This window comes from Neopelma chrysocephalum, unplaced genomic scaffold (genome assembly GCF_003984885.1).
Source record: "Neopelma chrysocephalum unplaced genomic scaffold, ASM398488v2 Primary Assembly neopelma1_22b, whole genome shotgun sequence".
Lineage (NCBI taxonomy): Eukaryota > Metazoa > Chordata > Aves > Passeriformes > Pipridae > Neopelma > Neopelma chrysocephalum.
This window is the reverse complement of record NW_020897690.1, coordinates 15720414-15745406: the sequence shown is the minus strand read 5'-3', so window position 1 is coordinate 15745406 and position 24993 is coordinate 15720414. Positions and strand designations below refer to the sequence as shown.

At 39.0% G+C, this 24993-nt stretch overlaps 1 protein-coding gene across 5 annotated transcripts in view; it reads right to left on the bottom strand.

Moving 5' to 3' along the window:
- Positions 1-2066: 2066 nt before the first annotated feature.
- DDC (dopa decarboxylase) overlaps positions 2067-24993 on the bottom strand; it is a 70066-nt gene continuing 47139 nt past the window's right edge. For 4 of the 5 annotated variants that reach the window (XM_027680592.1, XM_027680584.1, XM_027680611.1 and 1 more), the window contains 5 exons: positions 20390-20466; positions 16689-16708; positions 15904-16002; positions 10085-10186; positions 2067-6000 (listed from right to left, as the gene is read on the bottom strand). In XM_027680592.1, coding sequence (XP_027536393.1) covers positions 5785-6000; positions 10085-10186; positions 15904-16002; positions 16689-16708; positions 20390-20466 — 514 coding nt within the window. In that variant the 3' untranslated portion in view covers positions 2067-5784. The remainder of the gene's footprint in view (positions 6001-10084; positions 10187-15903; positions 16003-16688; positions 16709-20389; positions 20467-24993) is intronic. The other variant, XM_027680603.1, reaches the window with a different exon arrangement.

Genomic DNA, 24993 nt, shown 5'->3' with positions numbered 1-24993 from the left:
CCCCGCCCCCGTTCCGCCCGCCAATCGAGTAACAGGGCTCCGCGAGATGCAGCCAATCAGAGAGCGAAAGGGAGAACGAGGGGGAGAGGGGCGGCCTCGCTTCGTGACGTCATGGGGCTCGCCGAGGCGCTGGATGGGAAGGCGCGCGGCGGGGCGGGCGGGCGCTCCCCATTGGCTGCTTCCGAGGCGCGCGCCCTCCAATGGGTGCGGGGTCCGTGCCTTGGGGGGCGGGGCCGGGCTCGTCCCGCCCTCAGCGCGCGGGCCAATGCGGGCATGTGTCCCGCGTCCGCCGCCCAACTTCTTCTAATCGTCCCCCTCCTATCTCACCCGCGCCCTCCCCCGCCTTCCCAGCTAAATCCTCCGCTGGCGGGCCCGGGCATGCCCGTGTCGTCCCGGCAGGCGTGTGCCGGTCGGTGTTCCGGCTGCCGTGGCTTGCCCAGGGCGGCTTTGGCGACTTGCCAGCCCTTGCCACGCGCCTCGCAAGAACTTTCCTCATAAAGGAAGGCTTGCTTCCTCGGCTGGAAGTTAGAGCGGCCGAGAAGGGAGAGGCTGGAGAATGTCACGTTTATTGCCTGTCCAGCCCATTTTCAGTAGCAGCAGGAAATGGCAACACGGAGATGCGCTGTTCCTGCGAGGCAGAGGAGGCCCTTGCCTTCATGCACAGTTCGGTGACCGAAGGAGCAGATTTGCTGCGGCTCTTTCTGTGCCAAACTCGACTCTGGCTGCTCAAAATGGCAGGGCGGCAACCTCCCATCAACACACCCCAGTTACCCGCTGTTCCTTCCTCTCCTCCCAGTAAGAAGACCCCCTGGGTGCCCTTCGCTCTCCTCAGAGGTGGCAATACAGTTCGGTCGTGGGCTCAGTCCTTTGCAACCCCACTCTGTGCAGGACAAGCTCCATGAGAGGCAGGTTCCAGGGAAGATGGGCCCAGACAAAGCCCTGGCCTCCCTCGTGACTTGGGTGTCAGTGATGGGCACCCGACCCTTCCTTGCACAGAGCACTTGACCTCCACGGTCACCTGTTCAATCTCCACTCCTGTGGCACAGTTGCAGGGCCACCACAGCAGTGTCAGAAAGTGGTGCTGTCTAACACTCGTGAAAACAACAGCTGCTGGACAGGCCTTTTTGGGAGAACAGCTCTGCTGAAGGTCTGAGCAGCAGTAGCTGGACTTTGTGGCAGAGGGACACGATTAATGGCACAATGCCTTGCAGGGCAAAAGATGGTCACCCAGGTGGATGTATGCCACATGCTGAATCTGATCGTGGAATCCCTAGCTGGATCACACCAACCTACATCCAAATTAGCACACCAAACAAGATGCAAATTACCACATTAAGCTCCAGTTACACCTCTGGTATTAACATAAACACTTGTGTGTGGGTGGACATTTAATTTCCCATGAGAAACATTTCTTGCATTTACTGTCAGGTTTTTGTTATACATTAAGCTTGTTACACCATTAGTGCAGACAGCATATTGAACTGTCTGGGCTAGTAGGCGAGCTATTATCTCAGACCCAACTGGGCTAATCTAACTGGGCTATAAACCCAACATTTAGAGTTTGTGACACTGCTGCCATCAAATTTTTCCCAAAGCATGCTTCCCCAATTTCCCTTGGGTTGCACATGGGCAGAGAGCGAAGAAGCCTGCAGCTGCAAGCTGCCCCTGGGGACATAGGCTGCAGTCAGGCAGGACTAATGACATGGGCCCCTTCCCTGTCCTACGTGATGGCTCCAGAGCTGCAAACCAAAGCCAAAGCTGGGCAGCTGGCTCCAGTGTCAGATCCAGCTGCAGGACTGTGCAGAACTTTACAGAAGGAACGGCACGGCCCTGGTTATATCCATGTATTTTTCAGATGCATGTTGCTGAGGAAGAACTTCTCTCAGGAGAGTTTGCAAACTCCCATTTGCAAAGTAATTTGTTTGAAGGACACACTGAGAAAAAGTAATCGATAGTGAAAATCAGGGCACTGACTTGATATTAGTGGGGAAGCTGGACCTCCTACAGCACATCTGGCATGAATAAGATGGGAAAAGCTTGTTTAAGAGCAAAGACAGACCATAATCATAGATTTGTTTCTATTTATTAATGTTGCCAATTAAAAACTACATGTCTGTTCAGCAGGGTTTGCACACAGATTTTAAAGGAAGTCGACAGCTCACAAATTACAATTAGAGCATTAAGCATCTGATTATTTTTCCATTTAAGTCACACAAACTCAGCATATGCTATGTAGATATTATCTATTGATGGTTATTTAATCTACCCCCACCAACCACCCAGGTCATCAAGGTTCTCAGTTTTATTTCTCATTCTGTCTTTGAGCAATTGAAGTTTATACCTCTCAAGGTTTAGACTGCTGCTGTAAGGCAACTGCAATGTGAGTACTACTCATCACATATGTTATCCTTACAGGAAACAATAACAACAACAAAACAACAACCATGAGCAGAATCTTATATGTAAAGGCAAGAGTAAATTAGAAATTTAATATTTATAATGCAGTTCAGAGTATAATATATTACCAATACTTTCATAAATACATACCTTTTCAATATTTCACCATCAGTAATAAAATATAATCTGTCATTAAGAATGTAAATACTGTACTAGTACTCTGCTAGTTTTAAAAAAAATAAATTGTGGTTACTGAAAAGTTAGCTTTTTTCCCCCTTCTCTAATAGCCGCAGTTGTCCTGGTGGGTATTCTACTAAATTACAATTCTCAGATTTTGTAATTATTTTCAATATCAAACAGTATTAATCAGCACAGACTATTAGCTTTTGCAGGAAAGGCACCATAAATGCAGGTTAACATACTAACTATTCATAAATACAGTGTTTCTCACTTACAGATATGTTGCAAAGTTACAGAATAGAAACAGCAGTTATGTTCTTTAAAAATGTTCTTCTCAACACTTGTTCTTGAGTTGCTTACATAGCCCAGATTTCCTTTTCAGATGACCTGACATTAATGGTTTACAAAGGAATTACCCCATGGGAAAAAGAGGGCATTAGAGACTGAATACTATGGAGGCCTTCACTAGTTACATACTCAAATCATCCCAGAATTTCAGAACAACTAGAACTGTGAACTTCAGATTTCTGTATTGGGCTAGACATGGGGAAATGTAATTCTATGGGTCTTGTCGCTGTTGTTTATTAGAAGATTTGTCACTTCTATTAAATAAATTAACTTCTACTGTATTTGTATTTTAAATTAGCCTTTATCCTAAATTCTTTGCCAATAGAAGTTTTGGTATCTAGACAACAGCCTTTTCTAAAACTGATACCCATATACTGAAAAATGCTTAATTGAATGTTGATTTTGGCAAGATTTTCCCACAAATGTCTAGAGGGATCTGTATCTAAATTCTAGGCTGTTGAGAACATTTCACTCCTCCTGAGCTTGGATGCGCAGCCTACCTGCATCCCAGTTTTACAGCAGTTTGAGGCTCACGCAGGTGTACATCTGCTCTGGTTTCCATGGAGAGGATTTCCACCAAAATCTTCTCAAGTTTAGTTTAGTGTTGCCTTACCTTATGCCTTTCTTTTCCAATACTTAATAGTCAGATTTTAATCTCAATTACAGTCACTTAAGACCAAAGCAACTCCATTTCATTTCAGTGGCACTATCCCGGATTTACTCTATGATAGCTTTGATCCAAATCTGTTGGTTTTGTTTTTGTTTTTTTTAATCCCTGGACAGACCTGGTTATATATTTCACATGCAAAATACTGGTCTGTCTCATAGACAAGCTCTAATTCCTCTCTGGCTCCAGGATTCTAGAGTTTTCATAATGTAAAAGTTTTAAAATTGTATCAGTGTGAACCATATGTGCTATGGATGAACATTGTTTTCCAGGTTATGAGAATGAAGGAATGTTGTTTTAACAGAGAAAGGAAACAGCTGCCAGCATTTTCCGCTCTCTTCAGTTTGTCAATCTATTGCATTGTGCTACTACAGAAAAGCTTAATTTCATATTGGTTCTGCTAAATAGAATGATGCTATCAAAATTTCTGATACTGTAGATGAGAGTAGTGTCTTGTGAAATGGCCGAGTCACCTCCTCGAATATTACAGGGTTTTGCCAGATTGATTTGTCATCCCATTTTGGAAAATCAATTCCTTAAAGAAATAGTAATCCTTCCTAATTTGCACCTCAGATGTGAGATTAGGAATCAACAGAAAAATCCACACAGTCCATATTCAATTTAGTTAATCCCTTCTGGAAAGACAGTGGGTAGGAGCAGACCATATGCCAAATTAACTGTCCCATTCCATGCTTCATGGTCTACTTGCAAATTGCCAGCCGTAGAAAGTATATTCACAAGGCATGGAGGAAGAAAGCTGAATAACTGTGCAAGTTGTTCAAGATGTTTTAGAAGTTAATATGAGCAGTAAAAGGAAGATTAAAATGCAAATGTAGAAATTAATCCTACATATTATTTTTCTTGGAGTAGCTAATTAGGTTGTTCTTATTTGCATAGAAATAACTGTCTAGAATCCATGTTTTAAAAACAGCAAAAGTACTTCTTAAAGTCCAATATTGTTCTGACTTCCATTTCACCTCTGACTTTCATTTTAGGTCTTTAATGTACCTTCCTTCAACAGGATGACATATCAATGGTTTGTGTCAAGTACACGTGATCTGACTTTCTGTGAAAGTTGTTTTCCAATATTTTCATATTCCACACATCACTGTTAATGGAAGAAAACCACTGAAGGGGGAACCACTGCATATTTTGAGTGTTAGTTCTCTTAATTTCTATTTTTATTGTCATTTGTTTACTCATTTGTTAGCTAATTTGAGAAACGAAAAGTAACATTTTTTGCCATCACATTTCTTAGCACATTTTCTCAGAGATTTATTACACAATGAAGTAAGCAGAATGGTAGCCATAAAAAGTAATCGTAACTTAATTTCACAGAACATATCTTACAGATTATTTTCAAGTAACACTGCTTATAGTAGCTTGGTTAAAAATATAGAATGCCAGGTAGCACATGGCTTTTGACAAAACTCTTCATCGGGAGTTTTTAAGAGGCCTCATTATGAATGATCAAAGTGGAAACCAAAAGCCAGCATAACCTCTTTGCTGATATTTGACAAAATGGCTGTTTTAAAAGCAAACCCTTTAGGGGAAAGTAGAGAACCTGCCAGAAGGATGGTTAGTGTTCAGTTAGTGGTCACTCCCCTCAATGTGGCTATGTAATGAAGGGAGTCTTGAAGTCCTTTGTCCTTTGTTCATTTACAAAATTACTGCAGCGTGTCATGACATGACAGTGCCCCAAATTCTAACAATGACATTTGTGCATGCCTATTTAGATAGGACCCAAACAGGTTACTGAACTTCCCCAACTTGGATTTCTTCTGAAGCCATAGTAACGTTAAATTCATTGGTTATAACACCTCTCAGTTTCATCTGTGAAGGAAGGAATGGGTGTGCTAGAGGAGTGTGGGGACAACAGAGGGAGCACTAACCCTTCTGTTTCCATTGCCTGGTTGAATAAATGCTCTTGATTACAAACTGGTAAGAAATGACAGCTCAAGTCTCCTTGGCTATGTGCATCCTGGAAACAGGCAAGATGAAACTACAGTAAATGACAAAGGTTACAACACAACTTGCTGGCAAGGATTTTGCTACTGCAACTGGGCTATATAACAACAGTTTTTGTATCTTTTTCCTTCTTAATTTTACTTTCCCACCTGCCCCTAAAATAAAACTTGGCAACACAGAGAAAGCCAGTTAATTACCTCATCTCCACTTGTACTTCACTGCTGTTACTCCTGCTGGTGGTTTTGCTCCCATGTTTTCAGAAGATCAGTTGCCAGCTGTGAGATGTGCTGCCAAGCAAACTTGATGTGGGTGGATTCCACTGTGCGGGAACAAATAGCAAAACGTAGCACAAACTTCTCTCGCAGATGGCATGGGACCAGATGAATCTTCTTGGCCTCATTAATGCTTTTAAGAAGTGCCTCATTTAGTTTATTTGAGCCCTGAAATAATTGTAATTCAATAGATATGGGGATGAATTTCAGAAGCAAGTCTGGAATATGTAAATCCTACCAAGCAGCCAAGCCCAAGTACCACCAGTAACAAACAGCCATTTTCTCTTCTCTCAGTGCTTTGCTATCAAAGCATTACAAAAAGATGACAGTGTAAGAGATAACTTTTGAGTTACAAAGAGATTTATGGATTACCTTGGGTTTAGAAGCAGTGTTCACACTGGGCCATTTGTTATAGCTGAGTGCTTTTTTGCGACCTAAGGTCATGCGCTATGTAAAAGCATTCATTATTGTATCCATGTCATTATGCTCTTCTTGGATCTAATCAAACAAACATGGGAGGAAGTTTTGCAATGAACTATACTAATTTTGGTAAAACAAACCCTTCAGTCTTCCCTTAAGCATGGTTGCTGTAAGAGTCTTTTGAATTTGAATATGGAAATCTTACCCTTAATTAAGAAATTGTTAAGGTAATGTGTCCCTGGCATAAATAAGTTTCTTATTATCAGTGGAAGCCCTAAAAAGGCATTTGTCTCAAATTCTATAGGAAGTGTCCAACACAGAATCCTACAGAGTGGTTTTTTTGTGTGAAGGAATTTAGAAATGTGGTAAACTGACCCACCCACTGGAAGTAAACAGTCTTCTGCATTCGAGAAACAAAGATATAAATGTTAAATGTCTTGCAGAAGGTCAGAAAGACTCTACATGCATGCAGTATTGAATTTCATCTCCTTCTAATGTACCTAATTTTCCTTATGCACAAATAGTGAAGGTGAGGACTACTGGTTCTTTTGCAGGTTCAGCTAATATTGAATCGATGGTTTTCCTGATCATGTCCATCAGCATTTGGAAATAAAACAAAAGATGTCATCAGATTTTCAAAAACAGTAGTAAATCACTTTAAATGAAAAGAATGAATGAAGACATCTCCAAAATCCTGCGATTTTTTTCAGATTTAACATCACAGGCTGAAGTGCTAGCCACATATCTTTGACAGTCTTTGTTAGCCAAATTAAAGAAACCCGTCTGTCTACTTTTTTTATCAGTGGACTGAGAGATGGCTCCAGCTTTGCTGGATAGTTTGCTATAATAGTTTAGGATATATCAGGTTGATCTGGAGTGCTATAATTTTATTCTTTGGGGCAGCATCTTAGCTATTGCAGAACCTTTACTCTTTCTATTACACTTGAAGTAACAGAATTGCAAGAGATTCTGGGAGCATCTGCGCTTTTCCTGCAGTGTTCTTTACTGAACACTGAGGTAAAAGAGCACAAATGGACCAATCCATCTGTTCAGCAGCTATTTTGTTACTGTAGCAGCATAGGTCTTCTTGAAAACATCTGTATCAGAAAACACCTTCTCTCAAATCTGGGCAGTTGTGACTCCTGCTTAGCCTTTTCCATATAAAACCAAAGCATAAGGCAAACAGTTTCCCATTGGCAGTAAGGATAAATGTGTAATTTTCATGGTTTTGGATCATATTAAGAGATAGAGTTGGACTGAAGTCAAAACCTTGTTCTGACTTAGCACAAGTTCTCTGGAATTTTGTATGACATCCTGAAATTCATGGCTTAGCCTTACTCTTCTAGGAGACATTTATGCAACTGGAATGCTCCTAACTAAGAAAATGGAACAACTTTGGTGTTTTGCAAGTCCCCACTTATTACGGGTCAGTCACTGTTGACAATGATGTCCTGCTTTCTTATCAAAGGTAATACATTATTGAAATGACAATCCTTGCCTTTAATATGAAATGCACAGCACTGACTTTTAGGCAATAGCAGCAGTTACACGATGTTAAGTTGGCAGGCGTGAGGGGAGGAAGGAGAAAGATTCGTGTATCTTTCTTCTGTTCTACTCTCACAGCTCCACCTTAGGGCTGCTGTGACACTCAAGTGTCACGTCAAATTGAAGTTAGTAGTGACTAATCCTCTCCCAGAGCTTTGAGAAGCCAGCTTTGATTGAGTCTGTGAGCTTCAATAAGACAGCATTCTCACTCCCTTGGAGAAATGACTAGCTTGACTTGTATTCATCTGCAGTCATGACAAGGAGGCCAAAAACTAACCCTTTGGCATGATACATTTGATGAAATAATTATAATATGAAAGTCATAGGTAATGAGTCCATTTGCTCAACAGTGTGAAAAGCAAAAAATTGAAAGTTACAGCTAGGCAAAAATATATAAAAAAGGGTTTCTCAAGAACAAAGGAAGGAAGAAAAAATATTTCATAGTTTTACAGCTGTGCAGTATTATACAGTTCAAGTCTCCTGATCCATAGTCCTACTGTAATTACATAAAAGTTACAAATATTCTGCTTCTAAAATGCATTTTAATAAGAATTATAAAAATCACAGGAAGATTTTTGAAGGAGTGATATAAAAAAGGAAATAAAGCTGCAAAAATAGCCATAAAACATCTTTATTTAAAAGCTTGTTAGTTTTGTTTTCTTTTTCTCGACCAGTTAGGCAAGCAATGAAAACTGGTTTTCAGTAGAATCAGGCCTTTATTCTACAATTTTTCCAAAACTTTCTTAGCTAGGGGTTCAATATTTAACTCCTACTGAAAATTGTCTTTCCCTGTAGATGTAATTTCTTCCTCATCAGGGACAGGAGAACGGATGTAGATGAGCTACTGGTCTGATCAAAAGTGACAATTCCTGTGTTGCTATGCTCTATTTCACCAGGACTGTTCCTTTAAAGTAAATGTAGAGCACTGACTAACAGCTGTCTCTGGATCTGCAAAACTAGTGTTTGCTTGTTCCATGTGAGAGAGTAGACTGCAACCAACATCTTGTTATTGCACAATAAAAGCCACAGAACCTATTCCTCAAACTCTTTTAAAATTCTTGTTAAGAAAGAGATTATATTCATGTTTCCATTTACTGAAAACACTCCACATTCTGTAGTCTGTCTCATCCTTTAGGGACAGTTCTTTTTTTCCTTTTATTTTGAATAATATAAATATAAATTCAAATCAAACAATTTTCCAATTCCAGATGAATTCACTATTACTTCATTGTTAAAGATTTGTTAGCTTCTTCAGCCAGTTGCATCAAACTTGGGTAACTGGGACAACTGACTGACTGGTGAAAGAATTTGTGACAAATAGTAATACCACACTACACAGAAGGAGCAAAAATGTGCTTGCAAGCCTTCAGAAAAGCTAAAAGCTAATTTAGGTATCATGTGAACTAGAAAACACTAGTGCTGTTATTATTGCTGCTTGGTGGTCAGATTCAGTGTCCCAATCCAGTCCTTCACAAAGGCTTTAGTTGCAAGCTCCTCTATAAAATGAGTTCATTACCTAAAATAAGACACTGATCCCCTTCTAGTGTCTGATTAAACAATGAGCCCTCCCAGTTACTGCAGCTTTTATGCTTTGAATGCAGAGTGAGTTTTTTAGTTTCTGTCAGGCAAGGTCTTCACATCAACGAACTTGGTACTTTGAGAGATTCTGGGGTATAAAAGGCCAAGTGGGGCAAAAGTATCATGTTCAGCAATAAAAAGCAGACCAGGGCCAGGGGCACTTGGGGAGGTGGCCTCCCATGTAACCTGTTCTTATACATATCTCGCTTCAATTTTCCATGTCTGCCCATAGAGTTCTGTTGATGAAAAACTATTCTTTAAAAAAAAAAAGTGCTCCATACTCTAATTTTCATCTATGATAGTCATTATTTATATAAAATTGAATATTTAATATACACTCATAATAAATTAACTTGACAGGAAACATAATAGACACACACACATCATATACAGATGTCTAGGGAAATATACTAAAACAATCATCTTTATCAAATCTCATCATAGAATATAACAGTCATTTTGTATGACTGGTTACAACATTTATTTGCCTTGACTATATATTCCACATCCTAATATGCTTGAGTTTCTCTTAAGCTTTTGATTAAGTTTTAACAAAATTGTCTTAAGCTATTCTTTAATCTGCTTTGTTCTACATGAACTCCCTTTGCTTTCCTTAAAAAATAATCAAGGATATGAATTACAAAGATTATATTCAATTGCATGTTATTGTGTTGCTATAAAACATGACAGAAGAAATAGGAGGTCTTACCTTCAGCCGAAAACAGACTAGTCCCAAGACAACCTCTGCACAGATCTCAAATCTTCCATCCTGAAGGACTAAGTGTTCAAATTGATGTGACAGCCTGACGTGCTGAGAAGAGAAAGAATGCCGTTGGGCACCAAGCCAGAGGAAGTATTTTGAAGCATAGGAAACCAGTGCTCTTCCAAAATCAAATAAATAGGAAAAATACCAACAGGCATGGTACCAACCAGCTGAGAATTCTTAACATCAGTCAGTGATACCTGAGTGCTCATATCATGTTTGGCTTTGCTTTTTTCCAAACAGAAAATGAATTCAAAACTACTTGGGAAAAAAGAACCTATATCCTCATCAAGTACCTGCAGTACCTATCCAGTTCCCCTCTCACTGGCTATAACATCAGCTTAGTCCTCACTACCCTAAAAAAAAAAAAAAGGTAAGACAGTAACAGCAACCAGTTATTAGAATTGCAGTTTGTCTTCATGCAATAGCCTGTCTACACCAAGTTATCTGAAGCAATATCTAAACAATATGCTAAAAGGTTCTTTAGCTTTGATGTATTTATTATTGCAAAAAAATTTACAAAAATAAATAACTAAGCCCATGTCTTTTCTTGCTTTTGCACTTTGGCATTTTGCAAGTTCAAGGACAGATATCAAACCAAAATGAAATATTTCACTTTGGGCCAGGGTTAAATGTGGAATGTTTCATCTCACGGGAACGTTTTTCAAAAAGAAAGGCAAAACAGAAATTACAGAAAAGAAAAAAAAGAAAAAAACCAACACATTTTGCAATCTTAATCATAGCTCTCTGATGTTTTTTTATTTCTTCAAATAGAAAAACACAGTTTATATTGAATCAAAATATTACTTCAAAACCTTCACTTTGGGCATACTGGTACCCTACACAACCAGCCAATCTTCCTGTTGTTACCACTTCCTCTCTGCAATCAACTGTGTTTCATCAAAATTTATCTGGGTAAGAACTGAATAAAACAAAAATTTAAGATTTGGCTTACTGTGAGAAGTTTGAATAAGAAAACTCTGGACCCATCCTGTACATTTAATAGTTGGTATTTATGCCCACTTTTTACACTAAAGGATTTTTCAGGAATTTGAAAGAAATAAAAGCAAGGGAAAATAGAAAATATTCAGTAAGCCGCAAAACAAAACTTTAAAAGTATTTTGGATTCATATCGGGATGCAAGTACTTTTACTCATGGCTAGTCTTAAAAAGTAGCAATAATTGGTAAAGACACTAGGGGGCACCAAGAGTTTTAGATTTTACAGAACTGGAAGGAGAGAAAGTGATGATTTAACTGGAGTTTCACATGGAAAGCTTTGCTTAAATACAGTTACCCAAGGCCCGGCACCTTTGAACTATTAACTATTGTCCTGAATTGCTCTTACCAAGATTGCCACAACAGTAAAGTTAAATATTATTAAGACTGGAAGTTCAAACTCTGTAAGACCAAAGGGCTTTTAGGTATCACACCTTCCTCTGTGAGTCCAAAAGCTGCACCCACACTCTGAACATGAGAACTGCAGTAACTCACAGGAGGACACGTGTGGCTTTAGTGCTTCAACTTTTCAAGACAACACTGTGAAAATAAAGTCCTGTTTGTAGAACTGCAGGCACTGCAACTAAGGATAGGAAGGAAGAAGAGGCAAAAAACTGATAGGCTGTTCTCAGTTTTCTGCTGAATGTGTACATACCAACCCTGGATATTTTAACCCTTCAGGTGCTTCTGATTTTGACATCTGTGTCAGGCTGTGTCCCTAGCACCATTAACTTAAAACTGGCATTCAAATATTATTTAATCCTTCAAATTTATTTCATTTTACACTGTCAGGTATTTCAGAAAGAAAGTGGACGTACACAAACCAACTCACGTACTGTTTCTAGCAGTATCATCTGAGCAAACTGGTCTAGTGGATGGTGTCCCTGCCCATGGCAGAGGGGTTGGAACTAGATGATCTTTAAGGTTGCTCCCAAGCCAAGCCATTCTATGATTCTATGACTTAGGGATTTGGACAATCCCTTCATCACATGGGTTCTCAAAGTGGAATCACATGGACAGTGTTAGTGTCCTGAAATGTCTTGCTATGCAGGAACAGAATATCAGCCCTGGTCTTCACAGTGAAATTTACCTGATTGAAGAAACTTATAAGGAATTTTTATATGTCACTATTATCTCAGGTAAATAACCCTTGCTCTTCTGCAGTGAGAAGGGAAACAACAGAGAGATCTAATGAATTTGGTTATTTAGGATTAAGGGAAATGTCTTACATAATCAATAATAGGAGCAGAAAACTTGTGAGGCATTAAGATGTGGTCCCCATTTTAAAAATCTGTATTTCTGTATGTGTATTTGTGAATATAAATATAAATCCTTCTCCACTGAAATGTTTAAACTGAATTTTAATTTTTGGGCAAAGCCTTCAAGAGCCAAAACAGTTTTTAATTGCAGGGAGCTTCTCTGAAGCATAAGAGTACACTACTGTGTACATGCAAATGAGCACATCAGCCTAGTCGTGATCACTTCATACTTTTCCTCCTACAGATTTCACCTCTTTGCCTGCCTTAGCTTGCATCCCACTACGCTCTGAAGGAAAATGCTGTCAAAAGAGTCTTTTCAACAGCCACTTGGACTGTGCCACTCTCCTGTTGAAATGCTATGTCTGGCATTGCTGTCCTTTACAGTTCCAGTTTCTTGGACTCTGCTGTTAATTTTTAATGGAATTCATTATCCTTGGTGAAGAAAGAAGCATGTGTAATCTGATGACTTCTGGTCCTAAGGAGAATTCAGTCGAGTCAGAATGTTCATAGAGATTGCATACGAAAACACGCTAACTCCTAAATTTCTCACATTACTTCTGAGCTCTTGGAGAGGACTTAAACCAACAAAGGAGTAACAGATGGTCAAGCAGTTTGCAAATGGGCCATTTACAAATGGGCCATTTGAGTTTCACATTTATACTGACTTGGAGTAGTTGGAATCAGTCCAGGAAACCGTTATTGTTGTTGGTTTCACCCTCTTTGTACATCTCCTCTGTGGCTTCGGGACTTACCTCCAAAATTTGTATTTGTCTCTCCCCACATCCTTCAGAGATGACTGCCCTCCACTTTACCACTGCTTTGAAACCTATACTTTGCAATAGGTTAATATTACATGCTGTGTGCAAGAGGAGTGCATAACGAATGTTTGGAAAACAAAAAAATTACTGTATCTAAATCCAAGTCACACATTCTCATGTCCCAGGAATATTTTGGTTCCTAAATGCCATCCTCAAGCAAATGCCAGGTTACAGTGGTTATGGAGTCATCTGATGTAAACCTTAAGGCTGCAAAGATAACAAACATCTTTTTCTTAAAACATACTAATAAAAGAGGGGAAGAAAAGAAGACGGAAAGAGACAAATAATTTTTGTGACAGTTTAGATCCAGGAAAAAAAAAGGTTATGAAGAGACTGTTGCAGATGTCTTTGGTTTTCCATGTAGAAACTTGCTAATTACACAACAAATAGGGTGGCTTCTTAAGGACATACAAGTGTTTTTTCCCTCTATATCATGTCAGAAACTCATCACTATTTGAAATTTCAAATCACTTTGTAAGTAATACCTGGCTGCACAAAAGAAGCCTAACTAGAAATCTATAAACACTGCATAGATCTTCCCACAGTTTTCCATGACTTAGGAACTGAAGTGTCCTTTCTTTTTTCCCCCTAGGTGATCACAGCATCTATGTTGGGATTTTTCTAAGCTCAGCTACAACATGGTTAAAAGAAAGCAATTTTTCAAGGCCAGGAACTGGGATGAGCAATATTAAAGTGCAGTTAACAAGCAAAGTTAAATTCAAAATTACTTTTAATTTGGAAATTTATATATGGGTTTGAAAGAATAAACCAGTGTCAGGTTGGTTTACATACTTCATTACTATTCTATCTAAAGTAAAGCCAGTGCATCTGGAGCTCACGATAATTCCTGAGAGTAAAATGTGCAAGATATGAAACACATTTCTAATTTTTATTTTGCAGCTACTGATATAACTTTACCATCATGTCTGAAAACTCACAAGAGATATCTTAAATTCTGCTAGAGCAGGGAGCAAATGAAATGCAATTATTTCTTGAAATTTAAGTTCAAAGAGGCTTGCTGGAGATAGAAATTACTGTTTTTTTTTTAAAAAGATGCTCTGGATCCCACTGAATCAAACCAGCATTCATTGGGGGGAATGAGCAGGGGGTGAGGAGAAACTAATGGTTCCAGTTTGAAGAAGTATACAGTAAGCCAAATTCTGTCATAACTTATTTTTATATCTACACTGGAGAACAATGTAGTCCTTAATGAAATATAAAACATACACACTCAGTTCTACCAACCCTTGGAAATCTAGTTATCTGAATTACCTTCACAAATAAGGTTTTATTTTGGAGTCAATATTTTTAAGAAAAGATTCATTTGCCTAACCTTCCTCAATTGTATTGTTCAAATATCAAAACTTGGTCTTCAGCTATGATTATATGGCTGGACAGTCAGAGAAATATCTGAGAGACAGGGAAAGAGGGAATTTGTTGAATGTAAATACTGACCTGTGGAAACCAGAAGGCCATGCAGTTGATATGAGGCTTCCAAGCCCATTTTCCCAGTAAGAGATTTAGCCCTACTTAAAAACTTGGCAACATACTGAAATAATTGCAGTCTTCAGAAATCTAACCTGAGAGAGAATCCCACTGGGAATGGTAATGATAGAAAAATAAAGTGATAACAAACTTCATATCAATTTTTCACCAGGAGGATACATATCAGATTAACATAAGGATGACAGTACATCAGGATTCCATAGCTGCCAAAATTTATTTCTGAAAGACTCATTAAGACTAAAAATCTAATTTTGATATTTGGAGAGTCTGTTGAAAATTATAATGCGATAAAAATAAGAAGCAAAGAGAGTACCCTCCATCCCAGAACCTTTCCAAATCAAAAGAGACTTCCTCACACAGTGATTTTACAAGAGTGAAAAAAGTCTTTTTTAGGAATTCTTCTGCTTAGTACTCCAATATGTACTACTAAATGTGTGTCTGCAGGGACATTGGTATGCTAGACCAGACCTTTAGCTAATGGATATTTTTGTAAATATTTAGAGCCAAGTCATGGATCTCCCCTAACTAGAAGTTTCCCTAAACTTCATAAAGATGAAAGGTATGCTTGAATTTGACTTTACTGCTACAGAGGAAGTATATATATAATTTAGACTGGCGCCAGATGTTTCTTTTAGTGATTAAAAACCCCTTCTTTTTACATCAAGAATAAACTTAGTACTTATAACAATGTTAACAAACTGTAAATTGTACACATTCTTTTTTTAAATAAAATATGCATTTTAAACAGGAAACAAAGCAGCAGCAGCAGTAGACATGCCAAATAAGTCACTGTATCCCTTAATCATAATCTATGATATACTATCAATGCATGCACATTAATAAGATAAAGAAGTAATGAATATACACGTGTTTCCACAATAAAACCATGGGTGTGCTCCGGCTTAATCACAAGGGAACTATGGCCCCATATTGTAGAAATTCCAAATTCCTAGACTTGTCTTCCCTAAAGATTAACATAAAATGGATGACAGCTTTGACCCTGCCATGATATGGAATTGTAACCTTACATGGGGCAAACAAGCAGCCCCAGCTGTTGAACTGAGCTGCCTCAGACCGTTGCCTGTGCTTTCTGATGTGTACAGAAGTCATGGAAAGATGACAGGCAGTCAGCCAGTTCACTTTTCTTTGCCTTCCCACCACAAGTTATCCAAGAAAGCAAATCACCTTGCGGATGTGCTCCTGCAGCCCCTTGACCCCGTACATCCTCAGCACGAACCAAAGCTTCAGGGAGCGGAACTTCCTGCCCAGGGGGATTTGCCAGTGCTGCAGCCAACGAGAAGAGAGGGCACCCGTGTTAGGAGCCACTGTTGCAGTGCTACAGCAGAAACTACATTCTGTAACGGTTTTGAAGTGAACCACATTGCCACAGGCAGTTCCTAGAGGTGAGTCAAATAATAGTAGAAATATCTATTCCTGTTTTAATACCATGGTGCCCGAATGGAAGGGTCACATGGCAAATCAAATTTCATTTGTGCATCCTGAATTCTCCTCAAAGGCTTTAGAAAAATAAGTATCTTAGAAGCTTGTTACATTGCCTTGTTTGCAGTTGTGGGGCTAGCATCTGTAATGACAGGCCCGTTTTCCATTTCAAAGCAACAGTGCTTCCATGGGTTAAGGATTAAAATGCATATGCTTTTAATTTTATTTTTAAATTTTGATATTCACTATGTTAAAATAAAAAAAAACCACGCAATTTTAGAACATTTCCTTCTACTGCCTGAACCTTGAGACATTGCATATAAAGACAATTTCTGCCTTTAAACAATTCGTTTTTCAAAAAACGGAGTTTAAAATTTCAGTTTGAGGAATGTTGAAAATTTAGCAAGCTGCATCCTTCTTGGAAAGAAACATATTTTTGAGGTTTATGATAGTAATGGAAAATAAAAGTCATTAAAAGTACCAGTATATACAAGTAATAGTATTAATTATTACACTGATGCTGTACTTACCCGATAATCTGTTACAAGACCTAGAAATCAAAGAAAAAATGTTCACGTTGCATCATCAGAACAGCCAAAGCCTTCAATCATTCTAATGTTAATTAAAAAGCTGTATCTTAGCTATAGTTTACATCCACTACAAATTTCAGCATCATCAGTATCAACAGGACCACTAAATAACTAGTAGGATAGTTGGCAGCATGGTAAATTAAGGTGCTTCATTCCTTAGCTAGTCAGAATATGCCACTAACAAATTAAGCCCTTTTAGAGAAGAGACACAATTTTCCTTTCTTTTATACTGCAGATGCTGTGGAGATGACAGACCAAATACTATTTTTATTTTCTTCTTGTAAGGAAAACAATTTGCAGAATCCCCAAACTCACTTTATCACTCATTCTCTGCTGTGGAATGTCATCATCTTTACCCTAGTGAACTGGTAACACTTCTTAAAATAATCCACTTCTAACCACCTTTGATACTCATACATATATTTGTTGCTAATTCTTCAGCATGTCTAATAAGTGACTGGAAAAACTGACTCAGGATTTGACCTCTTCCTGCTTGGACAATAGTATTCTGTACTTTTTATGGCTTTTCATCTGTTGTAGTGAAAGCCCATTATAAACACAGATTGACCAAGCCACAAAGTAGTCCAGGGAGGCAAGTAGAGGGCATTATTAATTATCCTTTATATGAACACACACTGTCAAGACACATCTACCTTTTATTGTAATAAGGTAATTAAACTGATTTCATAGTAAAGGAAATTGTAACATGGTTAATTACTTGCTGTAATTCAGTGACAGAAATTTAACAGATGTAAAAGTTAAAGCATTTCTTTAGGAAACATCTGCTTAGCTTCCTTACTCTGCTTTATTACTCTGCAGTGGAGTATAAACTTCATAGGAAAGTATGTAGTTGAATTCCTTGGGAAAATTCTAAATGCTCCTCGAATTGTGAACTGCAAGGTACTATATAGAACTGCAGCTTCTGAATTTGACCAGTCTATGTCATTTACATAATTTTCAGGCTTTATGTTTCCTAGGAGACAATAAAAAACCAGCAAAAAAAGGACTATTTCCTGTGTTACAAGCTCTCTTGCTGATGTTCTCTCATCTATGCAGCGAAAACATAAGAAAAAAACATGGTCCTTCTTTCCCCATAACAGATAGTCATTGGGTTCTTTAACCTGTTACTACGTTGGTTTCCAGGTGGTAAAAAAAACAAACCCACACAACAGCCAACAATCATTAACCTGTTCCTGGACTTCAGGAAACGAATGTGGTTGTCTCAGCTTAGTAATGAGGTAAACCGATAACATTCATATTCTTCTGCATTGTAGCAGCCATTTCTGTTTGAAAGCTGCAAGACTGGTAGCAAAGAGAAGAAAGCAACTGGTGACAGATAAATAATCCTACGCTCCTGCGAGGGGCTATGTCTAATGATACACAACAACGCCTTTCACAAGCTGTGAAGCAGAATTTAATCAATGCTTATTCCTTGATTCCTTGATTATGAGCCTTAGTCTTACATCTGTATTTAACCAGGAGGAATTGCATTGTGGGAGCACATGTGGTATTCACAATGAAGTATAAAGCTGCATTCTTCTAACACTGCCATTAGGATTTGACCTACATCCTGGACTGTCAGGCAAGCTAGTATAGTCTTCCTGGTGTGATGATGCAAATCACATAAAATTATAATTAATGACAAAATAAAGACTTTCCCCTTGGGGACACACATAATTGCCATATGGTTATTAAGAGTAATTGCTCACAGATAGAGACATTTTTCTGCTCATTTAAATTCCTGAGTGAGAGATAAGTGAATTCAAAAATACTACTTTGTTTGCTTTGTAAACCATGATAGGAATTCTCAGACCTGAGACATACTCAGAAAATAAGACCCTCCATTAGACAAGTCATACTTCCAGGAGTGCTGACATCTCATAAATCACACAGGGATCAATAGGGATTGTAGCACCTTTGTGTAGTAAATTCATAGCAAATTTGACTATGTTTATTCAAGGCATAAGTGTGGGTTGGAAGTTTAACTAGAGGCATTTGCATTTGAAAAGTGTTGTCCAACTCTTTGCAAAAATTTATACTAAATGAGAATAGAGAATAGAAAAAAATTAGCATTACTAGATTGCTATTAATCAGCTGATCTCTTTGAAATCATTATGTCAGATCATATAACATGGTCTCACTGCTTCTGAAGGCAAGATGAAAGCTGAACAACTTTTTATATAACTGGGGTGATAAAGTTTTCAGGTCAACTCGGTGGCCTTACTAATAGCACCTACTTTTAAGAAAGGCTTGGTTTTCTTCTGGTGTTATTTAACCTGGGGAAGGCCAAAGGCTCTTGTATCAGCACTATCAGTTGTCACAAGGCCATATTTTCATTTTAGTTAAGGTTGGATTTTTTTTCTCCTGAAGAGAAATATTTTTAATGTATGTAAAGTAAAAGCTTGTGCCTTAAATGTATTTGCTGTAACTTGTATTTTTCATTAAAAAAGGCAAAAAAAAAGTATACACTTTTTTCTTAACAATTCTAGACTTTAGAGGGTGAACCTGTATTGCTTAGAAATGGATGAAAGGAATAAAATGCAATATTTATGCCAGTTCAGGATTAAGGCACAGGAATCCATTTTTCCTAGGGCTTTTTAGTGAATAGTGGAATTCTGGATGGTATTAATTTAAATGTCAAGGAGTTCATAGCCATAAGAGAGAGAAGATAAAAGTACTCAGGATACACTTCTGAACACAGATCAGCACCAGCAATTCCGGGAAAAATAGGAGATCGAGTACATGGTAAGAGCGTCCACATATGATTCACCCTCTTGAGAAAGTTATGAGAGAACTTCCACCATGTTGACACTGCACTGCTGTGAATTTCTTCACAATTATTCAGTTAATAACCAAATGTGTAAAAATGGTCTTCTAGATGGCAAATATCACTCTGCGGTTGCGAGGTATGTGCAGGCGCAGCACTAATCCATTAAGGAGCTTTGTACAGAGCCTAAGATTTGTAAGTTCTTTGTGAGCATTTTGTGAAGAGCTTTCATGAGCATTTTGTTTAAGACAGATAGTCTGCTCTTACTGCCTTTCTCTACAGCCAGTGTAAGAATATGAGAGCTACAGGAGAATGCCACAGGAAGCTATCACTCAAAAATATAGCAGAGACAGCGTCTTCTTTGTGGCTTCTGGGAGTTTTTGCTCCTTACATGGGTTTTTGAAAAATTTGAATCACACAAATAGCTAAGAAAAAAGTCACAGACTTTAGCAACTCTAAAACCAAATCAGATCCTGAAACCATTCTGGAGAAAGATATGTTGGGGAAGGCAGGTTAAAGAACTTGATACACAGCACCCAGTCATATGTTTATCTGACAGCCAAAAGACCATAAAGAATTTTCTCAACACTCCTATAAAGAATCAGTGATAAGTCTGGAACTGGGGAAATCCCAATACAAAAAAATTAATATAATACTTTATAAAATTACTTTCCTTCTATTGCTTTTAACTAACTAAAATCTCATTAGACAAATACTTGCACTTTAATAAGCTTAACTCCCTCAGGCACTCAGAAAATGGAAAGAGGCTCCTAAACAACTTAGGTTGTTTTAAGAATTTCAGTTTTCATCTTAAGTCCTTTTTTTCCCATTAAATATCAGTGTGCAAACAAAATAATAATAACTGTAAAATTACCAGACTCCTGATGGCGATGCTGCAGGTAAAGAGGGTCTAATTTAAAGGCACCTATTAAATCTGATCTTTTTTTCACCCTGTATAAAAAAAAGAAAGAAATCAAATTGAGAAATTTAAGAATAGAAATTTAAGGGATTATATTTCCACAAGAAATGAAGTCAAATTGAATGTGTTTAAACTGGCATATTTCCTGAGCACAGCCTGTGCCATTTTCAGTGCTTTTTCACAGCCATATCAGTACTGTACTTACAAGTAGTTAAGTGTAAGGCTCAGCAGGAACGGGCAGCATGACTGCACGACTGCATATTTAAAAACAGACAAGAAACAGACATAGAGGATCTTTTTATGGTGATAGACACTCACACCAGAATGTGAGACTAGCTGAAGCAATGTTAATGTTTGCAGTCAACAGAAGTTGTCTTGAAATTACTGCAGTACAAAGCTGCGTGGGAAGAGCTGTTGCTTCCTAAACACCATGCACAGTCGCGGGGAGGCTTTGTGGATGCTGACCGCTGTGTCTCCATGCTGCAGCCACTGGTAGGGGCAAGCCACCCGGTCCAGACTCAGACTTCCCTCTTGTACCACCCTGCCCTTAGCTGGATCCAATACACAGTTACTGACAGACATGCTACAGCACAATGTAACACTGAGAAGCATACCTTACTATTGCCAGCTAGGGGGTGATGTGACTGGACTGAGGTTCAAAAGCCAGTGTGTCCCTTTTAGAGAGAATAAGCTATGTTTTGCCAGTGGTTGATAACAAGATTTTTCTTGTTCATGCTTCACGCTGTGTAAGACTGACTCACCTCCACAAATGTTGGGGTTTATAGAGGCAGAAGAAGAAGAAACCATAAATCGAAAAAGGGAAAGACTGCTACATCATTATATTAGGCCTATAAATATATTACAAAGTAAGCAAAAGTTGTATCAACGTGGGAATACTCTAAATGACCAAAGTCCAAACCTTTTTTTTCCTATGTTTTAATATTTAAATGTAAAATTGTAAATTTCTAAGGAAAAATCTAATTTCCAATATTTTACTGTGTATTTATAAATACACAGGACAGTACACACTCCCAGCTCTCATTCACATCTAGGCTGTGGTCATAAAACCCCTTATTCAAACAAACAAACAAAAAGCCTCTCTATGACTAATGGCCCGGGAAGTACCAAGGTTAACAGCAAAGTGCTTTCCTTTTGGTGTGGAAAGTATATAGCTGAAGATAAGTAAGCTTATGCACATGAAAAATAGCAACAAACTTTCAGAATGCTCTCAGTAAAAACAATAATTTATTTGTGTGCTGGAAATGTCCTGTGGAGAGAAGGAAGGAACTATTAACTGAAAGCAGGTTTAATTAGGGTAAATATTTTTAACAAACCTGAAGTTGTTCTACTGTAGTTTTTTTGATATGTTTGATTACTTTGATATATTAATGTTTCAGTAGCTCATTCTGTATGCAGCTAATCCAAGTTACAAGCAATGTACTTAGTTGTTTTGTGACAGCTAATTTCTTCTCTGTTTAACAGTGGAACAGATAGCTATTCTGCAGGAACATCTAGCTTAGAAGACATAAAAATGCTGCCATCTCGTACTTTCTTGGTGATGTCGCTGCTTTTTTAAAAGGAGATTTCACAGGTCTTAATCTGGCAACCATGAAAAACTATCTAAAAGGATTACTAAAATAAATCCAAAGCCTGGACATCAATGTGTATGAACCACTTGAGTTGCACCTCTATACACCATGCCTAGATTTCACTCTATGTATTTAAACTTTGCAGTAAGTGCTTGTGTGGTCTGGACAAGGGACATTACTGGCAAACTCTCCAGTTTAATAAGGCCCTCTGATTACTGTCTGCCATTGGTTGTTTGAACTGGCAGCAGTGAAATAACAAAGAGAAGTCCAAGGGCAATCAAAAGAGATTTCGGGGCCCTGGGACAATTGTAGAGGGATCAGGACCACAGGTAGTGAACAGTTTCCTCAATTCTTCCAGTAACGAGGAATAATATTGACAGGAATAGGCAGATCCATCAGGTCAATAAGTGTCTCTGAGGTTGGTGTAATCGGAAAAATTCTGTAGTTTTTGACCACAAATGGGATGATCTACTCAACACCTGGTCCACTGACACCTGACAGGATGCACCTATCTCAGACGGGAAAAAGAGCTGGACAAACACATCATGAGGTAGTTGAGCAATTGGCTCACAGGTCGAGCACAGAGGGTAATAGTGAATGGGGTGACATCAAACTGGCAACCTGTCACTAGTGGGGTTCCACAGGGCTCCATCTTGGGCCCTGTGCTCTTCAACATCTTCATAAATTACTTGGACACAGGACTGGAAGGGATACTAAGCAAGTCTGCAGATAATACAAAACTGGGAGGAGCTGTTGAGGTCCTGCAGAGAGACCTCAACAAATCAGAGGGCTGGGCAATCACCAACTACATGAAGTACAACAAGGAAAAGTACTGGATTCTGCACCCGGGATGGGGCAACCCCAGAGGTTCCTGCAGACTGGGGAATGAGATGCTGAAAAGCAGTGCCATGGAAAGGGACCTGGGGGTCCTGGTCAACTGCAAGTTGAACGTGAGTCAGCAGGATTGCATGTTGAATGTGACAGCCAGGAGGGCCAACCATGTCCTGGGGGGCATCAGGCAAAGCATCACCAGCCGGTCAAGGAAGGGGATTGTCCTGCTCTGCTCTGCACTGCTGTGGCCTCACTTTGAATGTTGTGTGCAGTTTTGGGCACCACAATATAAGAAAGATATTAAGCTACTAGAAAGTATCCAAAGGAGGGCAACAAGGATGGTGAAGGGCCTTGAGGGAAAGCCGTATGAGGAGCGGCTGAGATCACTTGGTCTGTTCAGCCTGAAGAAGAGGAGACTGAAGGGAGACCTCATGGCAGTCTGCAACTTCCTTGCGAGGGGAAGAGGAGGGGCAGGCACTGTTCTTTTCTCTCTGCTGACCAGTGACAGCACCTGAGGGAATGGCCCGAATTTGTTTTAGGGGAGGTTTAGGTTGGATATTAGAAAAAGGTTCTTTGCCCAGAGGGTGGTTGGGTCCTGAAACAGGTTCCCCAGGGAAGTGGTCACAGCACTAAAACTGAAAGAGGTCAGGGAGCATTTAGATGATACTCTCAGGCACATGATGTGACTCTTGGGATGGTCCTATGCAGGGCTAAAGGTTGGACTTGATGATCCTTGTGGGTACCTTCCAACTTGGCATATTCTGTGACAGGAGTGGTGTTCTTAACTTTCTTTGCAAATACTCCTGGCCGAATGAAGGATCACGTCAGAAGGATGTGACATGGCAGTTTGTGTGGCAGTTCACATAGGCAGGAAATGCAGGAAGGGTGCTGCAATCTGCAAGTAGTTCCACACCTCAGGTAAGTGCTGAGTGCTCAGGAGGTCCACACCAGAGGGCTGAGTGCTCTAGGTCTCTGCCGTAATGGTGGGCACTCACCTCAGAGCCAAACCCAGTGTATCTACTGAGACAGCCCCTGAGAAGACTGTTGCTCAAACCCAGACAGAACTGATAAGGAAGGTACATCAGTACAGGTGGCAGTTTGCAATGGACGCCCAGATACTTCTACTGGAGAAAAGGCTGGTACCTGCACAAAGTGTGCCCAGGTTGATTTTACCTGTTGCAGCAGGTGGTTGAATTACCAGACACAGTTAATAGGCTAAGCAGTATTAGAGGGACTGAAACAGAGAGAGATACACAGCTTTGAAACCATACACTTGGTTGGACCTAGATGATCTTTAAGTTCCCTTCCAACCTGAGCCATTCTGTGCTCTTATGATCTACAGATAAGTATTTCCTGTAAGCACCTTCCTTCCAAATACTAAAACACCTTCCCAACCAAAAGTTAACACTTAAGCCCTGAAAAGAGTAATAAAAAACCAAGAATACCAAGACTTTGAAAGATTATTATTTTCACACTCCCTGAATGAAGACATTTCTTCCCATTTTATAATATTCCAGAGTAGCAATTGAACAAGTCAGGCAAAACTGACCAGTAGTTTCAGGACAAAGTCTCTAAAGGACTCTAACATTTCAATATAGAAAATATACACTTCTTGGAATGGCTATATTAAATTTCTTTTTCTAGGAAATTGACTGCTCTTTTCTGTACATCAAGAAGTCTGAGAATATTTTACAAAAGGTTTATAATGAAATTGCCTCCAAATCCAAAATTATATCAGTGCCACATATTGCACCGAGTAGTTAAATAATTACATTACAGACCTAATGGCTAAATTTTCTTAATCAGATTGCAGCAAAAAGAAATGTGAGTGTTTACTGGGGAAAGTGCTGAGGAGCCTGGGTTATTTAGAAGCCCGCCCATCAAAGGAACTCAGATTACTTTCATTCTGAAATGATGTTCAGTGTTTACTGAACTCTTTCCATATCACCACAACATCATGTTTAATACTTCCCATGGATCCTAAGAGGACTATGTATCCTTCATAATTACTTTTTCTCACCATGTTCCTTCATCCTTTCTTATCAAATTTCACCTTTTTAGTAGGTAAGAGAGGTAAATTTTGGAGATGGGTCTTAGAGTTAGCTGAACAATAGATTTGACTTCAAGTCAAAGAGTTTA